At 62.1% G+C, this 21,502-nt stretch overlaps 10 protein-coding genes across 10 annotated transcripts; 5 read left to right on the top strand and 5 right to left on the bottom strand.

Annotated features, from left to right (window-relative positions):
- Nucleotides 1–317: 317 nt before the first annotated feature.
- Q8F55_005711 (uncharacterized protein) lies at nt 318–3,664 on the bottom strand (the record flags this gene model as incomplete). Its single annotated transcript, XM_069354199.1, has 5 exons — nt 318–1,695; nt 1,732–1,808; nt 1,859–2,431; nt 2,480–2,523; nt 3,640–3,664. 5 exons carry the CDS (start codon nt 3,662–3,664, stop codon nt 318–320), a joined length of 2,097 nt encoding a protein of 698 aa, XP_069208841.1.
- A 1,351-nt stretch (nt 3,665–5,015) lies between these two features.
- Q8F55_005710 (uncharacterized protein) lies at nt 5,016–6,029 on the top strand (the record flags this gene model as incomplete). Its single annotated transcript, XM_069354198.1, has 4 exons — nt 5,016–5,114; nt 5,149–5,532; nt 5,567–5,932; nt 5,970–6,029. The coding sequence occupies 4 exons, from the start codon at nt 5,016–5,018 to the stop codon at nt 6,027–6,029; spliced, it is 909 nt and encodes a 302-aa protein (XP_069208840.1).
- A 164-nt stretch (nt 6,030–6,193) lies between these two features.
- Q8F55_005709 (uncharacterized protein) lies at nt 6,194–8,710 on the bottom strand (the record flags this gene model as incomplete). The annotated part of the gene is made up of 10 exons (XM_069354197.1): nt 6,194–6,424; nt 6,462–6,575; nt 6,622–7,282; nt 7,460–7,595; nt 7,642–7,762; nt 7,801–7,889; nt 7,934–7,942; nt 7,985–8,340; nt 8,389–8,494; nt 8,575–8,710. The coding sequence occupies 10 exons, from the start codon at nt 8,708–8,710 to the stop codon at nt 6,194–6,196; spliced, it is 1,959 nt and encodes a 652-aa protein (XP_069208839.1).
- A 1,096-nt stretch (nt 8,711–9,806) lies between these two features.
- Nucleotides 9,807–11,440, bottom strand: Q8F55_005708 (uncharacterized protein; the record flags this gene model as incomplete). The annotated part of the gene is made up of 2 exons (XM_069354196.1): nt 9,807–11,130; nt 11,184–11,440. 2 exons carry the CDS (start codon nt 11,438–11,440, stop codon nt 9,807–9,809), a joined length of 1,581 nt encoding a protein of 526 aa, XP_069208838.1.
- Nucleotides 11,441–12,387: 947 nt separating this feature from the next.
- On the top strand, nt 12,388–13,115 carry Q8F55_005707 (uncharacterized protein; the record flags this gene model as incomplete). The annotated part of the gene is made up of 3 exons (XM_069354195.1): nt 12,388–12,449; nt 12,728–12,945; nt 13,000–13,115. 3 exons carry the CDS (start codon nt 12,388–12,390, stop codon nt 13,113–13,115), a joined length of 396 nt encoding a protein of 131 aa, XP_069208837.1.
- A 769-nt stretch (nt 13,116–13,884) lies between these two features.
- Nucleotides 13,885–14,625, top strand: Q8F55_005706 (uncharacterized protein; the record flags this gene model as incomplete). Its single annotated transcript, XM_069354194.1, has 1 exon — nt 13,885–14,625. One exon carries the CDS (start codon nt 13,885–13,887, stop codon nt 14,623–14,625), a length of 741 nt encoding a protein of 246 aa, XP_069208836.1.
- Nucleotides 14,626–15,420: 795 nt separating this feature from the next.
- Q8F55_005705 (uncharacterized protein) lies at nt 15,421–15,782 on the top strand (the record flags this gene model as incomplete). Its single annotated transcript, XM_069354193.1, has 2 exons — nt 15,421–15,649; nt 15,694–15,782. 2 exons carry the CDS (start codon nt 15,421–15,423, stop codon nt 15,780–15,782), a joined length of 318 nt encoding a protein of 105 aa, XP_069208835.1.
- Nucleotides 15,783–16,211: 429 nt separating this feature from the next.
- On the bottom strand, nt 16,212–18,101 carry fur4 (uracil permease; the record flags this gene model as incomplete). The annotated part of the gene is made up of 6 exons (XM_069354192.1): nt 16,212–16,621; nt 16,659–17,069; nt 17,118–17,184; nt 17,232–17,568; nt 17,606–17,800; nt 17,875–18,101. The coding sequence occupies 6 exons, from the start codon at nt 18,099–18,101 to the stop codon at nt 16,212–16,214; spliced, it is 1,647 nt and encodes a 548-aa protein (XP_069208834.1).
- A 594-nt stretch (nt 18,102–18,695) lies between these two features.
- Q8F55_005703 (uncharacterized protein) lies at nt 18,696–19,514 on the top strand (the record flags this gene model as incomplete). The annotated part of the gene is made up of 3 exons (XM_069354191.1): nt 18,696–18,764; nt 18,806–18,982; nt 19,017–19,514. The coding sequence occupies 3 exons, from the start codon at nt 18,696–18,698 to the stop codon at nt 19,512–19,514; spliced, it is 744 nt and encodes a 247-aa protein (XP_069208833.1).
- Nucleotides 19,515–19,645: 131 nt separating this feature from the next.
- Nucleotides 19,646–21,107, bottom strand: NGL2 (RNA exonuclease ngl2; the record flags this gene model as incomplete). Its single annotated transcript, XM_069354190.1, has 3 exons — nt 19,646–20,262; nt 20,319–20,853; nt 20,889–21,107. 3 exons carry the CDS (start codon nt 21,105–21,107, stop codon nt 19,646–19,648), a joined length of 1,371 nt encoding a protein of 456 aa, XP_069208832.1.
- Between the last annotated feature and the right edge of the window lie 395 nt (nt 21,108–21,502).

Below are 21,502 nucleotides of genomic sequence, written 5' to 3'. Positions count from 1 at the left end.
GCCATCCCCATGTCCCTTGCATGAATTGTCACGTAGCCATTGACAGGTGGACGTGTGCTGACAGTGAGGGGGCTGGCTGGAGTCGTAGGTGTTGACTGTTTGACTGTTTGGCCTTGGCTGTTAGCTCGGGGCATAGTGCTAGCAGTAGTTGGTGTCACTCCTCGACGCAAACAAAGAATGACAGTTGTGCATTGTGCGGAGTATTAACGATTGAATCACATAAGATGCAGGGGAACCCATGGAGAAGACATGTTGTTTGGGGGTTGTATGACAGCAAGAGCTTGTTTGGACGCTGCACACAGCAAGAGCTTGGCTCTCTACGACCAGAGCATGGCGCAAAGAGCGGCCACGGCGACGGTAACAGCCGCAGGGATGCCAACAACCGTGGCAGAGTTTGGCCGGGCAGCAATCGAGTTGGCCGAGGCAACAGGAGGGCGAGTCGTCTCCTCCACGAGCGAGGCAGACGGGGACTCGGCCACGGCGTCACTTGGAGGAGCGACAAAGACCTGCGATTGGGGAAGGACAGGGGCCTGGCCAATGGGCTGAGTGCCGATCTCGCCGCTTCCAACGACGATGAGCTCTCCCTCGGACGGGATGCCGTTGACAGTAAGGAAGATCATGGCCGGGCCGGGGGTGAAGATGTTGGGGTTGATGGGCATCTGGCCGACCGTGAGGGTAACCTCGCCAGTCGAGTTGACAAGCGAGTACGAAGTCTCAAGCTCGAGGTAGCGCTGTCCAAAGTTCATGCCGTGGGTGCTGAAGCCCGTGCGGACAACGACAACCTTGATGGCGGACGGGTCAACACCCGGCTGGGTGAAGTTGAGGGTCCAAGCCGCACCACCGTACGAGAGCGACGTGGGGAAGGGCGTCGTGGGGATGGGGCGAGGCTCGTTGAACCAAGTAGGGTACCACTTCTCGACCGAGTACTTGGTGCCCCACTGAACAGTGGTCACGTCCTTGTTAGGGTTGCTGCCCGAGACAAGGATCGAGCCGTCAGCCAGGAGGATGGCGGTCGAGTGGTACATGCGCTCCTCGGTGCTCGCCGTGAGGCCAGCGCGGTTGAAACGCTGGCCAGAGGGAGCATTGGGGTTGTAGATGACGGGCATGTAGACCGGGTGCTGGCCGTAGCTCTGGCCGAGCGAGTACTTGTCGTCGCCGTAGCCAGCAGTGCCCATACCGACACCGTTACCGAGCCACATGGTTCCGTCTGGGAGGTAGACAAAGGAGCCCATGCAGCGAGGCTCGGGGAGCCTGTCGTCGTCGGTGTAGACGGGGCTGGCGTCGTCAGGGCGGATGCGAACGCAGGTGTCGTCGGCAACAACGGCGGTCACGTTGAACATGGCGCCACCGTCGGTCGACTTGCTAAGGTCGGCGTTGGAACCGCCACAGAACAGAATCTCGGCAGAGTAGCCGTTCGCAGGGGTGAGAGGGAGCATGGCAGCGGCAGCCGAGGCGGGGTAGACGCGCTGGGCGTAGGGCATGTCCTGAAGAGGGATCTCCTTGCGGGCCTGCAGGTCGTACAGGATGGTCTTGTAGGCAGCCTGCAGGAAGAGCTTGCCGCTTGGGAGAAGCCAAGCGAGGGGGAAGAGGTTGACGGGGACGGTGGCGTTGAGGAAGTCCATGTGGATCGCACCCGACGACTGCTTGGGCCAGTACTCGTACGAGGGCTCGTTTTGGGCGAAGGTGGAAACGTAGCTGGGTTGTTAGCGATGGTCACGCCCCATGACGCACCCTCCGTTGTGGTCACCACCGAGAACGATGACGGAGCCGTCTGCGAGGCCCTCAATGGTGGGGTACCAACGCTTAGCCTGAGATAACAGTCAGCGCCACGCGCACGGTGCTGCAACGAGATACGCACGGCCATGGTGAGCGAGTCACCACCCTCATGCCAAGGGCAGGAGCCGTCATCGCAAGGGGTCATGAGGCGAATGGCGGCGCCACCGTCGGTATTGGTGTAAGGGTTGGAGCCGCTGGGGTTGAGGCCCTTGTCGTTGACAGCGACTCCACCGTACGTGACGGGCTGGTTGCCGCCAAACACGACCCACGAGCCGTTGGCGACGGAGAAGCCGCCGGCACAGAACGTGTTGGACGTGACCTCGATGGGGGTGGCCTCGTTGGTGCGGAGGTTGTAGGTGGTGCCCCAAGCAGGGTGGGTGACGCCGTTGGTGGTCACGGTCATCGAGTTGTTCTCCGACTTGTCGAGGATGAAGACGGTGTCCTTTGTGCCCAAGAACATCATCTGGGCCGAGACACCAGAGTCACCGACAATGTCGAAGCCACCGGCGGGGGCCTTGGGCGTCGAAGTAGCGGCTGCCCTCCGCGCAATGTCGCGGTGGTTGTTGGATCGTGGGGTCCAAGCCGCCGAAGCGGCCGAGGCCATGAGGACGAGGGAAAGAAGCATTGTGTGATGGGAGGGGGGAGGGGAGTGTGTCTGCGAGGCATTTAGCACGAGCACGAGGCGAGCAGTGTTTGGGCGCACCTTTGGGAACGAGTCTAAATACTTAACCACGTATAATGGAGCAACTGTCGGTCAAACGAGTGTCGGTCCACGCAACTGTCGGCCGGCGAGACGGGCGTGTGGGTGAGAGTGAGAGACTGAGGGCGAGAGAGAGTGTGTGTCGAGGGTGTGTCGAGTTAAGAAGAGATGTCGAGGGCGAGGGGGGAGGGACGACGGCGACGACGGCGACGCGACACGACACACGTCTAGTTAAAGAGAGTGATGTTTGAGTAAAGAGAGGAATGGAGATCCGAGCAAGAGCAAGAGCAGTGCCGAGGGCGATGTGTGCCCGTCTGTGGATTACGACCAAGGAGCGGATGGGGGAATGAGGAGGCGCGGAAGTGATCCTTGTGGACCTGCTTGGCCCACACACACAGTGACTGCAGCCGCCAGACGTATCAGACTGCATACAGTGGTGGCAGTGCTTGCTTCATCGACTCTAGGGCCCCCGTTTGCCCTGCGTGTTGTTGCCTGGGTGCATGCCCGCATGCCCGTGGCGCCGTAGTCTGTTGGTAGGCGTGACGCGCCTTTACGCCGCCACCGCCCCTTAGTCGTCGTCCTTCTTCCTCTCGGCCGACAGCATCTCGACCTGCACCAACATGGAACCCGCGCTCCTTCACATTGGCTGTCCCGCGTTCCTCTTGCCAGGGGGGCAGCAGGAGACCCGGGTTTCGTCGTGCAAAAGGAAAATAAAGAGCCCACCCTGATGACTGCCCGACAGACGAGTTGGGTAGAAAAAAGGACGCGCCACGGGACAAGGGAAGGCGTACGCGCCTCGCGCCTCGCGCGCCGCGCTTGATCGAAACACTGCCAGTGTTAAACTTTTCCTGAGTTCTGCGTCATGCCGCGTCCTCTGACTCTCTCTCGTCTTGTGCTGTTCTGCCCGCCCCGGATCGATCTCGTCTCTCCTCTTGCAGACTTGGCAAGGCACAACGCCCAACCGCCTCGCCCGCCCCGGTCTGAGACGCGTCCCTCGTCCCTTGTCCCTTCCCGGTAGCGCACACCACGCGTGGCTTCCCTCTGTCTGTTCCCCTTCACCCACGTAGCTTACATCCCTGCCCACCACTCCAACTCCCCACAAACAATACTGATCGCATCTACGGCCGTACAACGTAGACTGCAGCTGAATCCTGAGCACGCACGCTCCACTGGCCGGACATAGTCCATGGGCCAATGTTAACACCACTACGCAGCAACAAGTCTCACCAAGCGTTTCTGTTATCGTCACTGCTCCACGAGGAAATGCAGAAACCATGCGCCCAAGCGCAGCACAAAGGTAACCAAAATCCTGATGGCCTGGTGGTGCACAAGTTGCTCGCCCTGCAGGCCTAGTTGGCCCTCGTAGCCCTCGCAGCCCTCGTCACGCCCGCCGCAGTGTGCGGTGCGGTACTTGGCCAATCGTCACCCGCCCACACGCCCGTGGCCGAGACATCTCCATTCATTCGCCAGACATTGGTACGGGATTAGAGTGATTGCTGCCCGCCAGAACACATTTGGCACAAGTCGTTGAGCCGATTAAGAATAGAGCGGCGAGCGGGCCATGTGCTGCTCCTGAAATGACGCCGAGAAGGCATTAGTTTGCATCGCATTGACGTTGAGCGCTGCGCCGCGCTGCGCCGCGCCGCGCCGCAGGGAAAGCATACGCGTGTGGTGTAGTGCGGCGTAGGTTGGCGCGAGAAAGACAAAGACAGTCGCCCGCCCGAGGAGCGCGCCGCGCCAGGGCGGCGTCAACAAACAACAGAGCCCGCGTCAACAAACAACCACACCCGCTCTTGGCGTGGGCCTGCCGAGAACCACAAGTGAACCGTAACTTTGCTGTCGTAACGATTGTTGTGTCAGTAGATCCAGGTGATCCTGCACCGCGGCCGCCAAGCCCGTGGGCGTCGCGGCGTGCGTCGTAGTACCAGGTAGCTGTAAACAAGGGCACGGCGGATCGATTTGGCCAAGTGGCTGGGGAGCAGGAGTGTCACGTCGACTGGTGGTGGACATAGCCCGCACGTCGACACGTCTTGACGTTGCTCTGATGCTCACTGGGGCTTGCTTGGTCTTTGTCGGCGCGACCCTCATTGCGACTGCAGAGCCACTTGAGCCACCTTGCCCGACCACACAGCCAGCCCGGAGCCCCTCACCGCGTCGAGGTCGCTTCGAGCTCGCTGCATCAAGGAGATGTTCGGGGATGCAGCCGCTGGCTGCACACGGCTGCACGCTGCATGACTGACTAGCGACGTGCACGCGGGCACCACGCGCACCACTGACTCGACTAGCTCGACTCCGCGCTTGACGACGCGACGATCTCGTCGCTATTGTCGCGTCTGACTTTGGACCGAGTAATGCCACCCACCCGCAAGCGACCAACGCGAGAGGCACGCCGCGCCGAGTCGACCGAGATAGCTTGATGACGTCTCGGCGTCGGCGGCAGCGAGACGATCGCACCATCGCATCCCCACAACATGCACCACCTCGCTACTGTCGGCGTCGCGCGTGCATAAAAGAACAGCTACCCCCCGCATCCACCCCCATGCTCCTCACCCGCGCCCTCCCCACATACGCAGCACGCAGCATGGCCACAGTCCACGGCATCGCGCAGAGCGGCTTCGCAGAGGGCACCAACGACCTGGTGCGTGCCGCTGGGATCTCCCCGCTGACAGCAGTACGACCGCGCGAGGCCCTCGTACCCCGCCTCGGCGCTGCAGTTTATCGCGCAGGCGGTCGGCGCGGGCCCCGGCGGCGGGAGCTACATCGAGCCAGGAGCCGGCACGGGCATCTTCTCGCGGCTGCTGCTGAGCGCCCCGTCTGCAGACTACCCCGCGTTCCGGGCGCGCGCGCTCGTCGGCGTCGAGCCGAGCGCGGGCATGCGCGCCGCGTGGGAGCGTGGCCTGGCGCGCGTGCCCGCTGCCGATCTGGCTGGCGTCGACGCGCGCGCGGTCGACGGCGCGTTCGACGACTACTCGCACACCCTGCTCGAGAGGGGGGCCGCCGACGGCGTGCTCATCGCGCAGGCGTGGCACTGGTGTCAGGACTATGATCGGGCGCTGGTGCGTGGAGGCGAGGGGCGGTGCTGACGACCAGCGCGAAGCCGCGGCCTACCTCAAGCCCGGCGCACCCCTCGTCCTCCTGTGGAACCTCGAGACGCGCGACGGCTACCAGGGCGCCCTGCGCGACTACTACCAGCCGTTCGACCTCGGCACGCCCCAGTACTACCGCATGCGGTGGCGCGCCATGGTCGACACGCCGGCGTACGCAGAGCTGTTTGAGCCGCTCGAGGAGACAAAGTTTGCGTGGTCGAGCCCCGTGACAGAGGACGGCGTAGTCGACCGCGTCCTCTCAAAGTCGTACCTCACAGAGGCCCACCTCAACGGCGAGCGCAGAGTCGAGTTTGAGCGCCGCCTGCGCGAGATTATCCGCAACGGCGACAAGGAATGGGTCGACGAGGAGGTGAGGACGTGCCTTCGTCACGCGCTGACAGCCCAAGAACGGCGTGTTCCAGTGGAAGTCGGACACCGACGTCGTCGTCCTCCGCAAGAGACAGTGAAACCAACCCACCAACCCACACCCCATCTTGAATGACACACCCCCACTTCACTCGCGTGAAGCGGGCCCTTCATACGGATGAGAGAAATTTACGACGGTATATACAATGCAAAGTATTGGGGGAGGGGGCGCTGAATATGTAAACAGTCTTTACTCTTTATAAATCTACTTGTCGCTGCTCTTGGCCTCAGCCTGCGGCTTGGGCGTGTCAGATTTGGGCGTGTCGGATGCCTTGGCGCCGTCTTGCTTCACGGCAGCATCCTTGGATGATGAGCTACCGCCGCGAGTGAGGCGCCCGCCGCGTCCGCCGCGAGACGCACGCGCGCCACGGTCGGCATTCAGGTTTCGCACAGGAGGGTTGGACATTTCCACAGTGATGGGTGTCTCACGGATCGACTGCGGCGTCAGTGGTCACACTTCTGGCAAGACCTACTCCAGAGGGGTGGGCCTTAAGTGTCTCCTGCAGGTCGGTCTCATTGGCAAAGTCGACGTAGCAGAAGTTCTTCTGGCGGCGAGTCTGATCGTACACGAGCTTGACCGTGGTGATCTGCAGATGTTAGTACCACATCGCACCTGTCCTGTCGCTGGCCTACCTTTTCAGACTCTGGGCCAAAGAAGGTTCGGATCTCAGCCTCCGACGTCAGGTTTGGCAGTCCCTTCAGGTACAGCGAGAAGCGCTTGGGGGTCTGCGGCCCAGTCTTGTGGGCCTCGGTCTCCTCGCCATCACCCTTCTCGCCGTTGGCACCCTTCTTCCCGTCCTTGGGCAGAGAGACGGAGCCGACCTGAGGAGTGCCCTTGTTCGACTTTGCCGGCACTGGCGACTCGCGGCCCTTTGTGGTGGGCTTGGTGTCGGGCTTTGTCGCGACGGCTGGCACCGTTGTTGGGCCTGCTGCCGAGCCACTTCCACGCTGAGACCGAGGCTGATGTTCAGCCTTGACTGGAGCAGGCAGAGGAAGACCCTTGGCAAGCGCGGCAGGTGGCCCAGCAGGAGATGATGCCTTGGTAGGCGGCAGCTTCGGGGCACTGGAGGACGCAACAGGCTTGTTGGGTACAGACGCTGGGGTAGCCTTGGAGGCGTCACCCGGCGTAGTACGGGGTGGCTGCGCCAAGGGCACAACGGGGGGAGCAATAGGAGCGGCAGGCGCCTGGGCTGCCTGGTTGGCGCGGTGAGCAAAGTTGAGGCCGTTGCTCCTCGTCTCTGCAGAGACGCGCCCATCTGTGATTGACAGCAGGAGGTGGCCGCACAGCGCATCGCTGGACGTCAGCTCCACACGCCTCCGATTCACTCACGCAAGAACCCAGTGCCAGGTGTTGGTCCAGCTGTTGTCATCGTTTGTGGGAATCTTCTGCACCATGGTAATGACCTTCTTGAGCAGAATGCGCTGAGTCTCGCTGCAGGGTTAGCGCTCCGGTCGTTGATCGCACACCCACTTTAGGCTGCCCTCCACCCGGTCCTTGACCACGTCGTAGACAGAGAAGAAGCTGCTGCGGGCCTGGACGAGCTTGTGACGATAAGAGTCAAAGTCGCCGTACACCGCAAAGTCGTTCAACGAGGCGGGGTAGCGGACTGAGTGGGTCAGTAGTCATCCTCCTCCACCTTCGACACAACTCACAGTGCAGGCCACCAGAGATGGTCAGGTCGGCCTTGATCGCCAGGGCCAGGAGCGAGAGCAGACCTGTCCGGCTGACTGGAGCAGAGGTGATGAGAAGCCTCGTCTCCGTCTGGTCATACACCTGCAAACGTCAGCCAATACTCGCGGGTTTGGGCATACCCTCTGGGCGGTGTCAATCAGCTCGCCGAGCTGCAATGCGGTGGTCCACATGGTGCCCTGCCCTCCTGCAATGGTAGCAAAGCCCTCGCCTGGTTAAGTTAGTAACGAGTCTTCCCGTCGCGTTAGGCCGTACCATTGTCAACTGTGAATGTCAGCGTTGGCCCTTTGTGCAATCCCTACTCACACATCTTGTGCAAAGCAACAGCGCCACCCAGGCCAAACAGCCTGAGCTTGAGGCCCGCCGTCTCGATCAGAGGCGAGTTGACCTCATCGATGACGGTCAGGTTGTGAACCTCGTACTCGCCCGTCCTAAACTTCTCCACGATGCGGACATCCTCGATCAGACCCCACACCGTGTAGACGGGCACAGGGAAGGTGATGGCGCCCGACAGGAGATGAGGGAACTGGGAGAGCGGGAAGTGGATCGAGGAGCTGTTCAGCTGGCTGATGAGAGCCGATCGGCCGTCGGTGATTGCCAGCAGCTGGTTGCGCGTCGCTGGAGGAATGAGAGGCGAGTACTGGAGCAGGTGACGCAGGATCCTGGCAGCGTTAGCATTGGTTCAACGACCAGTGCAGGGTCCTCCTCACTTGTCGCCCATTCGCTCCAACGAGTCTGCGTTGAGAAATCCAAAGTCGCCGGTATGAATGACGGCCGTCGCTTCATGCTCTCGGATCAGTCGGTTGAGCTCATGGTCTGTGCAAAGGGGGAAGGAAGGTCAGTGCAATCCTCGGCGCCGCACTAGCAACGAGCAAGAGCGTCGACGAACGACTCACAGTCACCGCGAATGTCGGCCACGCAGAGGATACGCGATCCATTGCCTGGGAGGATGACACGAGCCGAGGGCGTGTTGTTTGAATGCTGGCCATGCTGAGAAGAGCCGCCGTTGGTCGTGGAAGGAGCCGGAGTCATGCCTGTAGTCGTTGGGAACGGATGCGATACAGTGGAGAGGGGATGAAAACCTTGAGAAACGGTCCTAGACTGCCCAATGATGGAAGTGTAGAAGAATGAAGAATGGAGAGAGGAGATTGGAAAGATGACGAAGAGGGGCAGAAAGGGCTTGTAATGTTGAGGCTTGTGTGTAGTGGTGGGTGGGTGGGGGTGTGGGTTTGAGTGTGGGCTGGGCGGCGTGTGTTGTGTGTGTGCGCGCAGGCAGGGTGGGTGCCCGTTTGCTGGAATGAATTGAAAACACAAGGGGCGATCGACAGCAAAGAATAATGACATGTTTGATCCCGCTAATGCTTCTCCTTCAACTCTAGCCAGGGGGGCCCATCCAGTGGCACCCATGCGGCAGCCACCGGCCGTCGTCGCACAGCGCGACCGATGCAGAGGTGATCGTAATGCCCGATCCCCCCTCGCCCCTTGGAGACGAGCAAGTCTGCTGGCTTCAGGAAACCTTTTCAGGCCTGGACAGCTGAAAACAATAGCCGCCCACGAGGTACCATTCCACACGGCGTGTGGCTAAGCCACGCGAGCTTCCTTTGTACTCCGCATGTTGGTACACGCAGAGAACGTTCCAACACGGATCCACCTGTACATAGACCCAGCAGTCCAGTGTTTCTCTTTAGTCGCGCGGCGATTCTGGGATTGTGTGACCGGGCGAGAAGCAGAGACAGAGAGTGATGCAATCCTGGTTACGTAAAGTATGTTGGCGCACTCACACGACTGCAGCATCGTGTGTCGAATGGGATGATGGATGTGCGATGGATGCCATTGCTGGCCCTCTAAGCTTCTTCGGAGTCGGGAATCATGTCGAACGGCGACGGCAGGCATGAGTGGCCGGTGGTGGCGATCTCAAGGCGTCGTAGGTCCTCGACTGTGGCACCTGTAATCGCTGCGCCAGCTACTCGCAACCTACTCCCAAAAGCCTCAGCAACAACGCTGTTACTTGCTTCAAGGCCTGAGCCACGACGTTGTTATGCAATTAAGAATACATAATGCGTGATGCTTTGTTCTACTGTAGTCTAGTTATAAATGCAGGTGTAATGCTTGTGGCACGTGTTGCCATTTACTCGGTCTTGGTGGCACGAGTCGAGCGAGCGCGGATCGCGCCGCCCTTGAGGAAGAAGATGTAGGGGATGGGGCCGATGACGACGCCGATGCAGGCGAGCATGAGACCGGCGTACTGGAAGCCGAGGTGCTTGTAGCAGATGGTGATCCACATGGGGACACTGGCGCCGAAGCACGACCTCATGAACGTCTTGGCAGCGACGGCCGAGGCAGCAAAGTTGGAGTAGCTGTCCACAATGTAGCTGTTGGCACTAATGTAGATGACGACCATGCTGAAGCCGAAGAGGACGCCGGCAGCGCAAGGACCAACCCAGCTGATGCCAGGGTACGAGGTAAAGGCGAAGATGAAGAGCGAGATGGGCATGAAAATGCAGCCAAACATCATCATGTAGAGGCGGGCTTCGGGGACCTGCTTGCCCTCCCTCTCACAGTGCTTCTTGTAGAGGCGCTCTTGAATGGGCATGACACACATGGCGATGGCGATGCCGATGATGATGGAAACAAACGAGACACCGGTCATGCCAATGTTCCAGCCGCGGATCTGTTCAAAGGCGATGGGGAAGGCGAAGAAGAGGCCGTAGAGGAGCGAGTAGATGAAGGAGAGGTAGAAGGACATGAAGAGGATGATGGGCTCGCAGACCATGAGGATGAAGGGGCGGAACATGGCCGTCTTGAGGCGGTCCTTGAAGGGAACCATGTCGATGTCGTGCTTGGAAACGTAGACGTCGGTGTTGTTCTCCTTGTTCAGGCGGGCGGCCTTGCGACGAAGGATGATGGGGGCGTAGGTCTCGGGGACGACGAGGGTGAAGATGGCGACGAGGCCGATGAAGCCGAAGAGGACCCAGTAGATGTTGCGCCACGTGTGGGTCTTGAGAGCGATCCAGCCGCCAAAGAGGGGGCCGAGGCAGGGACCCATGAAGAGGGTGCAGGAGAAGATGGCCATGGGGACGCCACGCTCCTCAACTGCCCAGATGTCGGCAATGGAGCCACCGACGTTGGTCATGGGAGCCGAGGAAACGAGACCAGCGATCATGCGGCCGGCAAGCATGGTGGCGACGTTCTTGGCGAGGGCCGAGGGAAGGGTGAAGAGGAAGTAGAGAGAGAGGGAGATGGTGTAGACCCACTTGCGGCCGACCATCTCGGAGAGGGGCGCGAAGAATAGGGGGCCGATGCCGAAGCCGAGGACGAAGAGGGCAATGGTCAGGAAGATGACCTCGTCCGAGACCTTGAGGTCTTCGGCGGTGCTGTGGAGGTCTCCAGTGGGCATTGCAGAGCCGAGGGCGACGGCGAGACAGAAGGCGGCACAGCCTAGTGTGACGAACCTGCAGTGATGTCAGTGCGTGTGCTGGAATGTGGCACTGCCGCCAAGACTCACCACTTGCGTCCCTTGCTCCAGCTGCGGGGGTCCTCCTTGTGTCCATGGTCAAAGTCGACAACTATGCGGCCCTTGAGATCCTTCTCGTTCTCATGGTGGCTGTGGAGGGTGCGTCCATCGGCCTCATCGGGCTCGTGGGCACGAGAGATGCGCGAGATCGAGTTGACGAGCTCGACACCCTGGTCCTCTAGTGCCTCTTCCTGGGCATTGGAGAAGATTGGGGGCTGGGCGAATTCGGCTTCTACTGGCTCGATCATTGGGGAGTAGGTAGTAGGAGTAGGTAATAGGAGTAGGTAATGGGAGTAGCTAAGTGTGAGTGAGGTAAGAGAGACGACTTCGTTTGGGGAATGAATGCAGCAAGACGTCGACGCTCGTTAGTATATGTATCGCTCAAGCCATGGGCGCGAAAAGATCATGTCAAGGACGGTGCGGAGCGTTAGGCCGCTACTAGCCGTGGGATAGACTTGAAAGAGAGTGAAGAAGCAGTGTGAAGGTGAGTTGCCGTCCATGTCCGCGGTGGGAGTGGCTGGGCACCGGGGCCACTAGTCAGAAATAACCCTACACGTGAGGCCCCTTTGTGAATCCTCGACGATTGCCGCGGACATCGCTCGGCCGTTGGAGCTGTTCCGGAAGCAATTAATGACGTGTGACGGGTTATCAGTCAGAAAATAATACGTGTGATTATGGTATCACTGTCTTGGCCTTGTCGGAGCTCTCCTAGCGCATGTGGGGTGAAGAGCTTACATCACGTTGGGCGTTGAATCTCCCTGAGAGTAGGACAAGGTCGACCGCGTTGGAAAGAGGCTCAGCACGGACGGGCCGCTTAGACCCGCGCTCTGGCGGTGACGACTCTGACTGTCGCAAGCTCTCTCGCAGCCACGGAGAGTGCCGAACACTGGTAACTGCTGGTCCCTGGCATGCAAACGGGGGAGGTCCAGATCGCAGCGTGCTATTCAGAGCTCACAAAGCTGCGCGCATTTTGTGAATGCAAGCATGGTTGTGCTTGGCAACAAGAAACAGCTCGTCGCACCAAGATGGCGCGCCACTCTACGTGGGTGTATTATGTAATCCCTCGCGGGATGACGTGCAGTAACGCGGTACGTGCGTCACGTCACATTGGTGCGCGATCGATCGACCACAACTGCACCATCTCCCATCGCACTCTTACACGTTCATGCAAAACACCATCAGACGCCTAGCAACAATGGCCACCCAGAACCCCACCTACATCTACAAGATCTTCCCCTCGGCCACCGTCGACTCGCGGTGAGTGGTTTGGTGCTTCGGCCTCGACGCGCCGCGGGGGGCGCATCGTAGCATGTCCGGGGATCTGGCCGCGTCATCGACGGGCCCCCCGGAGACGAGTCCCGCCGGTCTTATCACTCGAGGCTATCGGAGAGGGAATGATCCGAAGGCCTAGCGCGGTCCGTATCATGTCGATGACGGTGGCCAAGAGCTTTGCACTCGTGTCCCATTGCGCAAACACGAGGGGGCCAAGCACATCGGGGGACCCTTGCCATTCCGCAGAGCTGACGCGGCCTCAGCTTCTACTTCCCCACGCCGATTCCGTCCTCGCACGAGTTCTTCCTCTCCGAGCTCGACCTCAAGGACGGCTTTGTGCACCTCTCGGTGGCGCAGCAGGTCCCTGGCACCCTCAAGCGCTTCTTTGCCGATGCCGAGCAGGTCGCCATCCTCCGCATCGAGTACGCGCGCCTCTCGGCGTGGAAGCGCGTGAGGTGGGAGCAGGCCGGCAACGGCGAGTGTGCGTAGCCTGGCCGATGATGTGGGTGTGAAGTACTGCTGACGTGTGGCTCAGCCTACCCCCACCTCTATGCCCACCTCGAGGGCCAGGACATTGACTCGTTCAAGGAGATTGAGCAGAACGGAGACTGGGACAAGGCCCTCGCCGAGATCAGCAAGTGGCTCGTCTAAGTCTTTGCTGTGGCGCTGTGGTGAAGACGTGGGCGAGCGGCAAGGAGCCACTCTGGGCTTGCATACACGCGAGTAGTAATGTTGAAAGATGCCAATACAACCAGCTTCCATTCTTCTATCAGGCACCTGGCTGTGTGTAGGTGCTGGACTGCTATGTCCGCCCGTGTTGCACGGTCGTGCATGCCTGACGTACGTGTGGACGCCACCTGGAAGCGATCGGCAAGCAGCTGACTGACCACGTGAGTCGTGAGCGACGCCGCGACGCCGATGCATGATTTCCATTCTCTGATATCCCAAGGCAAGGGTTATGAGCGCGTTTCGCGCGGAATGCGGCAACGTTGCTATTGGCACTGCCCTTGGCGAGCAGATTCTGGCGAGGCTCTGCGAGATGAGTTTGACTCGGGCGAGCGCCGATTCGACAATGAGGCAGTGGCAAACGAGGTTGTCGGCGTGATCCGACACTTTGCCATCGGTTAACGCGCCTGGGCCCCACTCTACACCACGTTGTGCGTCACCGTCGACCCACCCCCGACTCAACTTTGCATCGCAGACAGTGGGCTCGTCGAGGCCGCAACAGCGAGTGAGCAAGCATCAGTCGCCTTGGCGGCTCTTGACGACGGACAGTATCCGACACCGGCGCCCTTTTACGAGTCAACCTGCGAGCCATCACCTCAACCTGCGAGTCATCACCGCCTTGATAACCAGCGGCGCCGCCAGGCCATTTCCCGCCCGCCCAACTTATCGCTACTCCCCCCACCTTTTTCGCACAATGTACATCCGCGGCAACCACGCCGAGCTCGACGTCCCAACGCTGGTCGAGTTTGTCAAGAACTACCCGCTCGGACTGTTCACGACGGCCATCAAGTCGGACCTCGCCGCGACGCTGCAGACGTCGCACATCCCGTTTGTCATCGATGAGGCGGACGGCGACCGACCGGCACGGCTCCGCGCGCACATGGCCCGCGCCAACCCTCAGGCAAAGGTCCTGATCGAGGCGGCCAAGGCGCAGTCGAACGGCGACGGCACGGCGACGCTCGAGGACGAGGTGCTCGTCCTCTTCAACGCGCCAGTCACGGCGTACGTCACGCCCAAGTTCTACACCGAGACCAAGCCCGACACGGGCAAGGTCGTGCCGACCTGGAACTATGCGGCCGTGCAGGTCTACGGCAAGATTACGGTGCACGGCGCGCCGACGGATCAGTCGTCGGCGTTCCTGCAGGACCAGATCGAGGAGCTCAGCGAGCGACAGGAGCGCGCGGCCGGGCACGAGAAGACGTGGAAGGTGTCGGACGCGCCCGACCGCTACATCGATATGAAGAAGAAGGCCATTCTTGGGTTCGAGATTGCCATCGACCGCATCGAGGGCCGTTTCAAGCTGAGCCAGGAGTCGACCGACGGCGACTGGGCCGGCGTGGTCAAGGGCTTCCGCGCGCTCGGCACTGAGCGGAGCGTCGCCATGGCCGACATGATCGAGGGGCGCGGCGCGCACCGCACCGTGTCGCTCGAGTAGGGAGCAAGGTTTCATTCAACGTGTCACAGCGTTATCTAGCGAGCGGGGTTCGATGCACATGTAGTATTCAGAGTTGGCACTGGGCTAGGGAGGTGTGCAGCAAGAGAGGAGATGTTGAATTACGTACGGCGACTGGTGGGGGAGGTGGGTTTGACTTGCTCGGCGTGTGCAGGAATCTGGCTCTGGCTGCACGCCACTGCAGGGTCGAGACCCAAATCGGTTCGGCGACTGGGGCAGCCTTGTTCCAGACCATCACGAGATGCTGTCTCGGATTGCACGACTCGCTGGCTGGCCGCTGCACGCGACGAGATTGAGTGAAGATTACCGCCTGCGTGCCATGGCCGAGGAGGAGCAAACGGCGGCGACGGGCGGCCACTAGAACTAGTGAGTGCCTGGGTTTAGTGCGCCAGGCACCACAGTTTCCGCGCCGCTGGGCGCAGGGCACTGGGCGACGACGCCACTTTCATGTTGGCAGGTGGGCCCCCCCATTCCCAGAGAGAGAGTCGACCCCGACGAGCGACGAGACGCGCACACGATCCAAGACACACGCACACACGCCTCGTATGCCGCGCAGCGACGGTTCCACTCGCTGAGCGAGATGATGGGGGTCCATGTCGCAATGTACATGACGAGGGCGCGCTCCTTTTGCCCGCTTTAACTCTCTCCGTCTCTTTGCGTCTCACTATCTCTCTCCCTCCCTCCAACCTCCCTAGCTCCCTCCGCCCTTGGCCAGCTCTCCGGCAACGGCGCCGACCCCCCCACGTCGCCCGACCACCCACCCCGTCCACCACCACGATGGCGCCCACCCCGCTCGACATTACGATGCTGTTCGAGGACACGCCCGACTACCTCGCCGGGCTGATTGTCGACGAGGCGGCCATCATCCGCGCCTCGCACGCGCTCATGCTCGCCGTCGTCTTCATCACCACGATCGCCGCGTTCGCCTTCCTCGGCCCCGTGCTCGACATGCTCTTCGTCGTCGACAGCGACCCTGGCGCCGTCGAGGCCCAGGCGTCGGCAACCGGTACGCTGCGCTGTGCTCTACGGCCCGTTTCTGACCCGACGCAGACACTGTGTACAAGGACTACGCGCCCGATCTTGTCGACAAGGGCAATGCGCCCGACACTACGGGCAAGGACAGTGCGCCCGACCCATGAGCGGGCGTCGTCACCAGTCGCGCCCAAGGACTCTCCCAACCTGCATGCCGTGCACACCGCTGCCGCGCACCCCCCTCACTGTTGTATCATATACATTACTGTCCTCGATGACATTCGGTCCCCTGGTACTGTACGATCCGTCTACTGACACCGGCGGCCAAGCGGGGAGCCAACGCCGACGAGTAGGTCGGTGCTGGCAGAGGCATCATAGTAGTCCTCGCACACACACGCACACACACAGGCGGCAGAGATCCCACAGCTGTCATCCATGCCCGACAGCTGCAGAGGGCCATAGCCGTCTGAACTGTCGATTGCAACGCCACATTTCCACCCTCAATCCTCATCTACCTCTTCAGCCGAGTCTTAACCGGGTCACATTGACCTACAAACTGAACAAGCCCACGATACTACTGCCACAACTACTCTACACTAAACCTCGGCCACCTTGACGTTTATGTCCTTGGACCCCTTGTCGGACGTGTAGCCATCTGGTGTGGCTACGGCACGCTCCTCGACGTACGTGCTGTAGTCGCTCTCGTCAATCTCCTCAAAGTGGCGGTTCATGCCCGGCGGGGGCGAGAGGACGCAGCAGAGGTAGTAGACGAGGGCGGAGACGCCCGTGCCCGTGAGCCACGAGAGCGTGTAGATGCGCTTGGCGGCGTTGCCGACGTTGATGTTGGGGTTGCAGACGTTGAGGAAACCGGGGAGGTTGATGGCAAAGCCAGCAATGTAGGCGGCGTAGCCGCGCCAGTTGACGCCGTACGTGTAGTAGTACCAGCCGTCCTTGTTGCTCGAGTAGAGGTCGCGAATGCGCATGTGGCCGCGGCGTACAAGCCAGTCTGTGGCGTTAGTGCAAGTTGCAGGCGAACAACTCACAGTCAGAGACCATGGGGCCGGCGACACAAGAGAGCAGCACGCCGTACGAGCCGAGGTAGTTGCCAAACGTCGCGCTCGACTTGTACATGAGCCAGGGCTGCATGAGGATGCCGACGACCATGCAGAGGTATCCGCCGCGGCGGATGTTGATGAAGCGGGGGAAGAGGGCGGTCAGGTCGCAGCCTGCCGAGATCGAGTTGGCGGCGACGTTGAGCATGAGCTGGACGTAGATGAAGCCGGCCGAGATGAAGACGAGACCAGCGCGCGTCTTGGACGAGCCGTCGCGGTCGAGCATCGTGTCCATGATCTTGACCACGTCCCAGATCTGCTCGCCGAACTGGGGCTTGGAGGCGGAGGCGATGACGATGCCGAGGAAAGACGTGATGGTGAAGCCGAGGGGGAGCGCGATGACTGGGGGCGTGGGTTAGGACTGTCGTGTGGCAGTGAAAGACAACTCACGCTGCGGCCAGACGGCGGCGCCGGGGGTCTTTGCGCGCGACGCAAAGTCTGGCGCGTTGGTAACGAGCTGAAGGGTCAGTATCGCCAAGAAGTGAGAAAGACACCGCCACCCACAGTGAACATGTTGGACGTGCACGCGGAAATGGCCGTCAGCATGGCCCAGCTGCGGTCCGACCCGTGGAGGGTGCTGGGCTGGCTCAGCACCGGGCCCATGCCGCCCGCGCGCGAGATGCTCCAGCCAAAGAGGGCAAAGCCGACGATGGGCCCGACGACCGCCTTGGCCATGAAGAGCCACTTGAGCTTGTGCAGCGGGACGTAGGTGACGGGGATGCTGAGGATCCAGTAGATGACAAACGAGATGATGTAGGCGGTCGTCGTCTCGCTGCTGGCGGGCATCGAGTTGTGGATGCGCGCAAAGCTCGGCCAGATGGCGCGGATGAGGACGTAGACGCTGGGCGTGAGCGCTACTCGTCGGGGATGCTACTCACCATTCACCACCGAGCCACGCCTGCACGCCCCACCAGATACACGCCATGCCGGCGCGGTTCAAGACGGGCCAGAAGGACCCGAAGAGGCCGAAGGTCGTGCGGTTGACGGCCGGGAAGACGATGCCGTGCACGGCGCCGGGGCGCGCGTTGAGCACGAGGAGCGGGCCGACGAGCGTGTAGCCGATGATGACGCAGCTGGGTGTGTTGTTAGCCATGGTGTCTCTGCCACATTGGCGCTCCGCCACACGACCGCCACCCCGCCCACTCACATAAACGCCTGCCACCAGCTCAAACCCGCCGTGATCATCGACGACGCAATGGTAAACGTGTTGAGGTTGAACGAGTCGGCGACCCAGAACGACACGAACGCAAAGTGGTCCCATGTCTTCTTGTCCTCGGTGACGGGGAGGAGGTCGACGTTTGCGAGGAAGCGCTCGGCGGTGGTGCCGCTCGAGTGCTCGGTCTCGAGCTTGCGGAGGATCTGGCGCGGCTTCATCGTGTGTGTGTGGGTGAGACAGCGGCCGAGGGGGGTATGTATTTATGCGCGCGAGGGCTATCTCTAGACACCGTCGCGCGGCGGCAGCGCGCTCAGCCGTCCATCAGTGGCACAGGATATCCCCTATCGCATCCCCCGGGCCTCCATTCCCCGCCCAGATGACCCCCGCAACGGCGCGATGGAGCGCGCTATCGCGCACCAATGGCACACGCACGCGCGCGCAATCGAGCCAACGCCGTGGCCTATCGTTGCTGGTGATAAAGCCGGTGAGGTTCAGGGATAACCGGGTATTTTGATAGCGCTAGCAGAGTGGTGCCTCGTTATCGGCGCGCGCAGGCCCATGTCTATGTACGGCCTGCGTCCGACGGTGCTACGGACGGGCCAGTCACGCCGCCAATGGGACGTGCCCGGGTGTAGACGGCAGAGGATCTAATGGACGGCAGAGCATCTAATGTCCGGCGTCTGCGAGCCGGGCCGTGGCGTGGGATGCGGGCCGCCAACCGCGGCAAGCGGCACAATGTCGGCCTGACTGTATTGGCGCGGTCGAGGCGCGCGCGACTTTGCCATTGCGATATCTCTCACCCCCGGACGACCATGCCTATCCTCAGCACGGCGGGGAGCGGGCGCGCCCGGCTGCTGGTCATCAACCCCAACTCGACGGTGGTGGGTGCGCCTGGCTGAGCGGACACCGGACTGACGCCCAGGCCTTTACCGAGCACATTGCGCACGAGCTCGGGGGCGACCTGCCGCCGGGGTACGAGGTCGTGTTCTACACTGCGCCGGTGGGCGCGCCGGCGTCGATCGAGGGCGTGGGCGACAGCGTTGTCACGGCCGCCGCGTGTCTCGAGGAGCTGGGGCCGGCGTTGGGAGAGTACGACGGGGTACGTTGCGCCAGTGCACGGGGCTGACTCCCAGGCCATCGTCGCGTGCTTCTCCAACCATCCCCTGACGCACGCGCTGCGCGAGCGCGTGGCCTACCCCGTCGTGTCGATCCTCGAGGCGCCGCTGCTCATGGGCGCGCAGCTCGGGTCGCACGCCGGCATCCTGACCACCTCGCCGCGGTGGGAGAGCCTGCTCGCGCACGACGTGGCCGCGCTCGGGCTCAGCGGCAAGAACACGGCCGGCGTCGTGAGCTCGGGGTTTAGCGTGCTCGACCTCGAGAGGAAGAGTAGGGCCGAGGTCGCCGAGCGCCTCGTCCAGATCGCGCTCGACGAGTTCTACACTCGCCGCAAGGCCGACGTCCTCGTCCTCGGCTGCGCGGGCATGGTCGGCTTCACCGACCAGATACGCGACAGGCTGCCGCCCGACTCGATGGTCGTCCTCGAGCCGGTGCGGTGCGCGTTTGAGATGTGCGTTGCGTTGGTGCGGAGCCGTGCAAGGACGGCCAAGGGCGGGTTGTATGCCACGCCATAGCACAAGAACACAGCACACCTTGTCAGTGCCACAGCAATACATGCAGTCTATACCATCATATGCACGCCTCACGCCTGCCTCACGCCTGCCTCACCCCCGCCTCACGCCCGCCTCACGCCCGCCCCACGCCCCTACGCCCACACCACCTCGCACCCCACTGGCAGGTGGTCGGCCGCGATAATCCCCTTCATCGGCACGCCGTTGCCGAGCTCCTCGGCCTTGGGCGTGCCGAGCAGCTGCGTCACCTGGGGCCATGCGGCCCCGCCGAGCGGCGGCAGGACAAACAGATAATCGAGGGTGAGCTTGAACAGGGGCGAGTAGCACGTGTACGCTGGCTCGTTGCGGCCTGCCTGCGTCGTGATGCCGTCGGGCAGGCGCGCGGCGTACTTCTCCCCCTGCCACTCGGACGTCTCGTACGCGCTCCGCGCTGGCTCGGGGAGGACCTCGCGCAGCGCGGCCAGCAGGTCGTCGAGGCTGCGGATCCCGTCGTCGGCCTCAGGCGCGCGCGTGTTGGCAATCGAGTTCTCGTCCTTGGCCGCCGCCTCCTCGTCCTCGTCCTTGCCTGCTGGCGTCGCCGTGCCGCTCGCGGCCTCGGACGGCGGCTCGGACGCTGCCGACGACAGCGCCTTGGCCGCCGACGTGTGCACGATGCGCGACTCCTCGAGCGTCTTGGCGATCGCCGGGTCGAGCGGCAGGTGCGGCGCCGCGAGGAACTGGTACGCCGTCTCTGCTGGCTGCGAGTTGAGGTCTGGGGTGGGCGTCAGCTGGGTACAGGGCGACGCGGCGCGATGCGACGCGACTCACCACCGGCAAGGACCACGGGCCAGCTCTCCAGCCCCTTGTCCTTCTGCAGGCGCCGCACAGCGCGCAGGAGCACAATAGTCTGCCGCGCGCGCTCGTACTGGAACCGTGGGTGCCAGAACAGGTGCGTCGTCACCACGACGATGCCCTTGCCCGGGCGCTCCTTGTCGCCGAGCGCGACAGCCAGCGCAATGTTCTTGGTCTGCCGCGAGATGCCGCGGCGCGCCGCCTCGGAGCCGGCCTCGGGGCTCAGGTCCTCGTCGTCGAGCGAGACGACGAGCTGCGCCGCCGCGTCAAACCGGCTGCGCTTGTACAGCACGACGCAGCCGTGCGCCTTGCCGACGCCGCGCGCCTCGATCGCCTCGTGGTCGGGCACGGCGCCCGACAGCTCCTGCAGCTTGTCGCATTCCTGCAGGCAGATGACGTCCACGCCGCGGAACCGCTCGAGCTCGGCCTCGAGCATCGGCTTGCGGTCGCCCCACTTGAGCGCGTCCGAGCCCGGGAACAGCTGCCGCCGGATGAGGGTCTGCGCGAGCATCTGGGGGTTAGCGGGGACTGGAGGGACGCACTCACATTCCAGGTCACGATCGTCGCCTTGTTTGCGTCCTCCTGGGGGCTAGACCCCACAGTCTGCCACTCGCGCTTGAGGATCCGCCGGCGCTCAAGCTCGGCCTTCTGCTGCGCGTTGGTCTCGCCCGACGCGGCCTGGGCGGCCTTCTTCGCGAGCTTGGCCGCCTTGCGCTCGGCCTGCTTGGCGAGCTGCTCGGGCGTGAGGGTGATGGGAGCGGGCATGGTGGTTCGTGTTGCGTTTCGTGCGAGTCGTGTGAGCTGTAGGCAGCGGGGCGTGGTGAGCATGTACTATAGGTATGGGCCACGTCTTGCTCACGTTCTCGACCTTTTAAAGTCGTCGGTGTCGTGCGGCAGGGAGATGGAGCGCCGCGGCGTGGATGATTGTAGACATCGGTGTTGGCCGACCTACCTCAATGTTCACTCAATCTCCACTCCGCTCCACTTCCGCTCACGTCTCGGCTCCGAACTCTTCCAACCGTCGGCTCGACGACAACAGTACATTTGCTTCTCGAAACGACTACACGCAGATACAGAGGGGTGGGATACGTAGAGTAGTGTGTGCACAACAGATTTACAGTAAGGAGTGCGAGTCGGATCTGCAGCGGCCAGTCGCCGAC

Source organism: Vanrija albida (assembly GCF_041260175.1).
Source record: "Vanrija albida strain AlHP1 chromosome Unknown contig_4, whole genome shotgun sequence".
NCBI classification, from domain to species: Eukaryota; Fungi; Basidiomycota; class Tremellomycetes; order Trichosporonales; family Trichosporonaceae; genus Vanrija; species Vanrija albida.
This window is presented reverse-complemented; position numbering and strand designations above follow the sequence as displayed.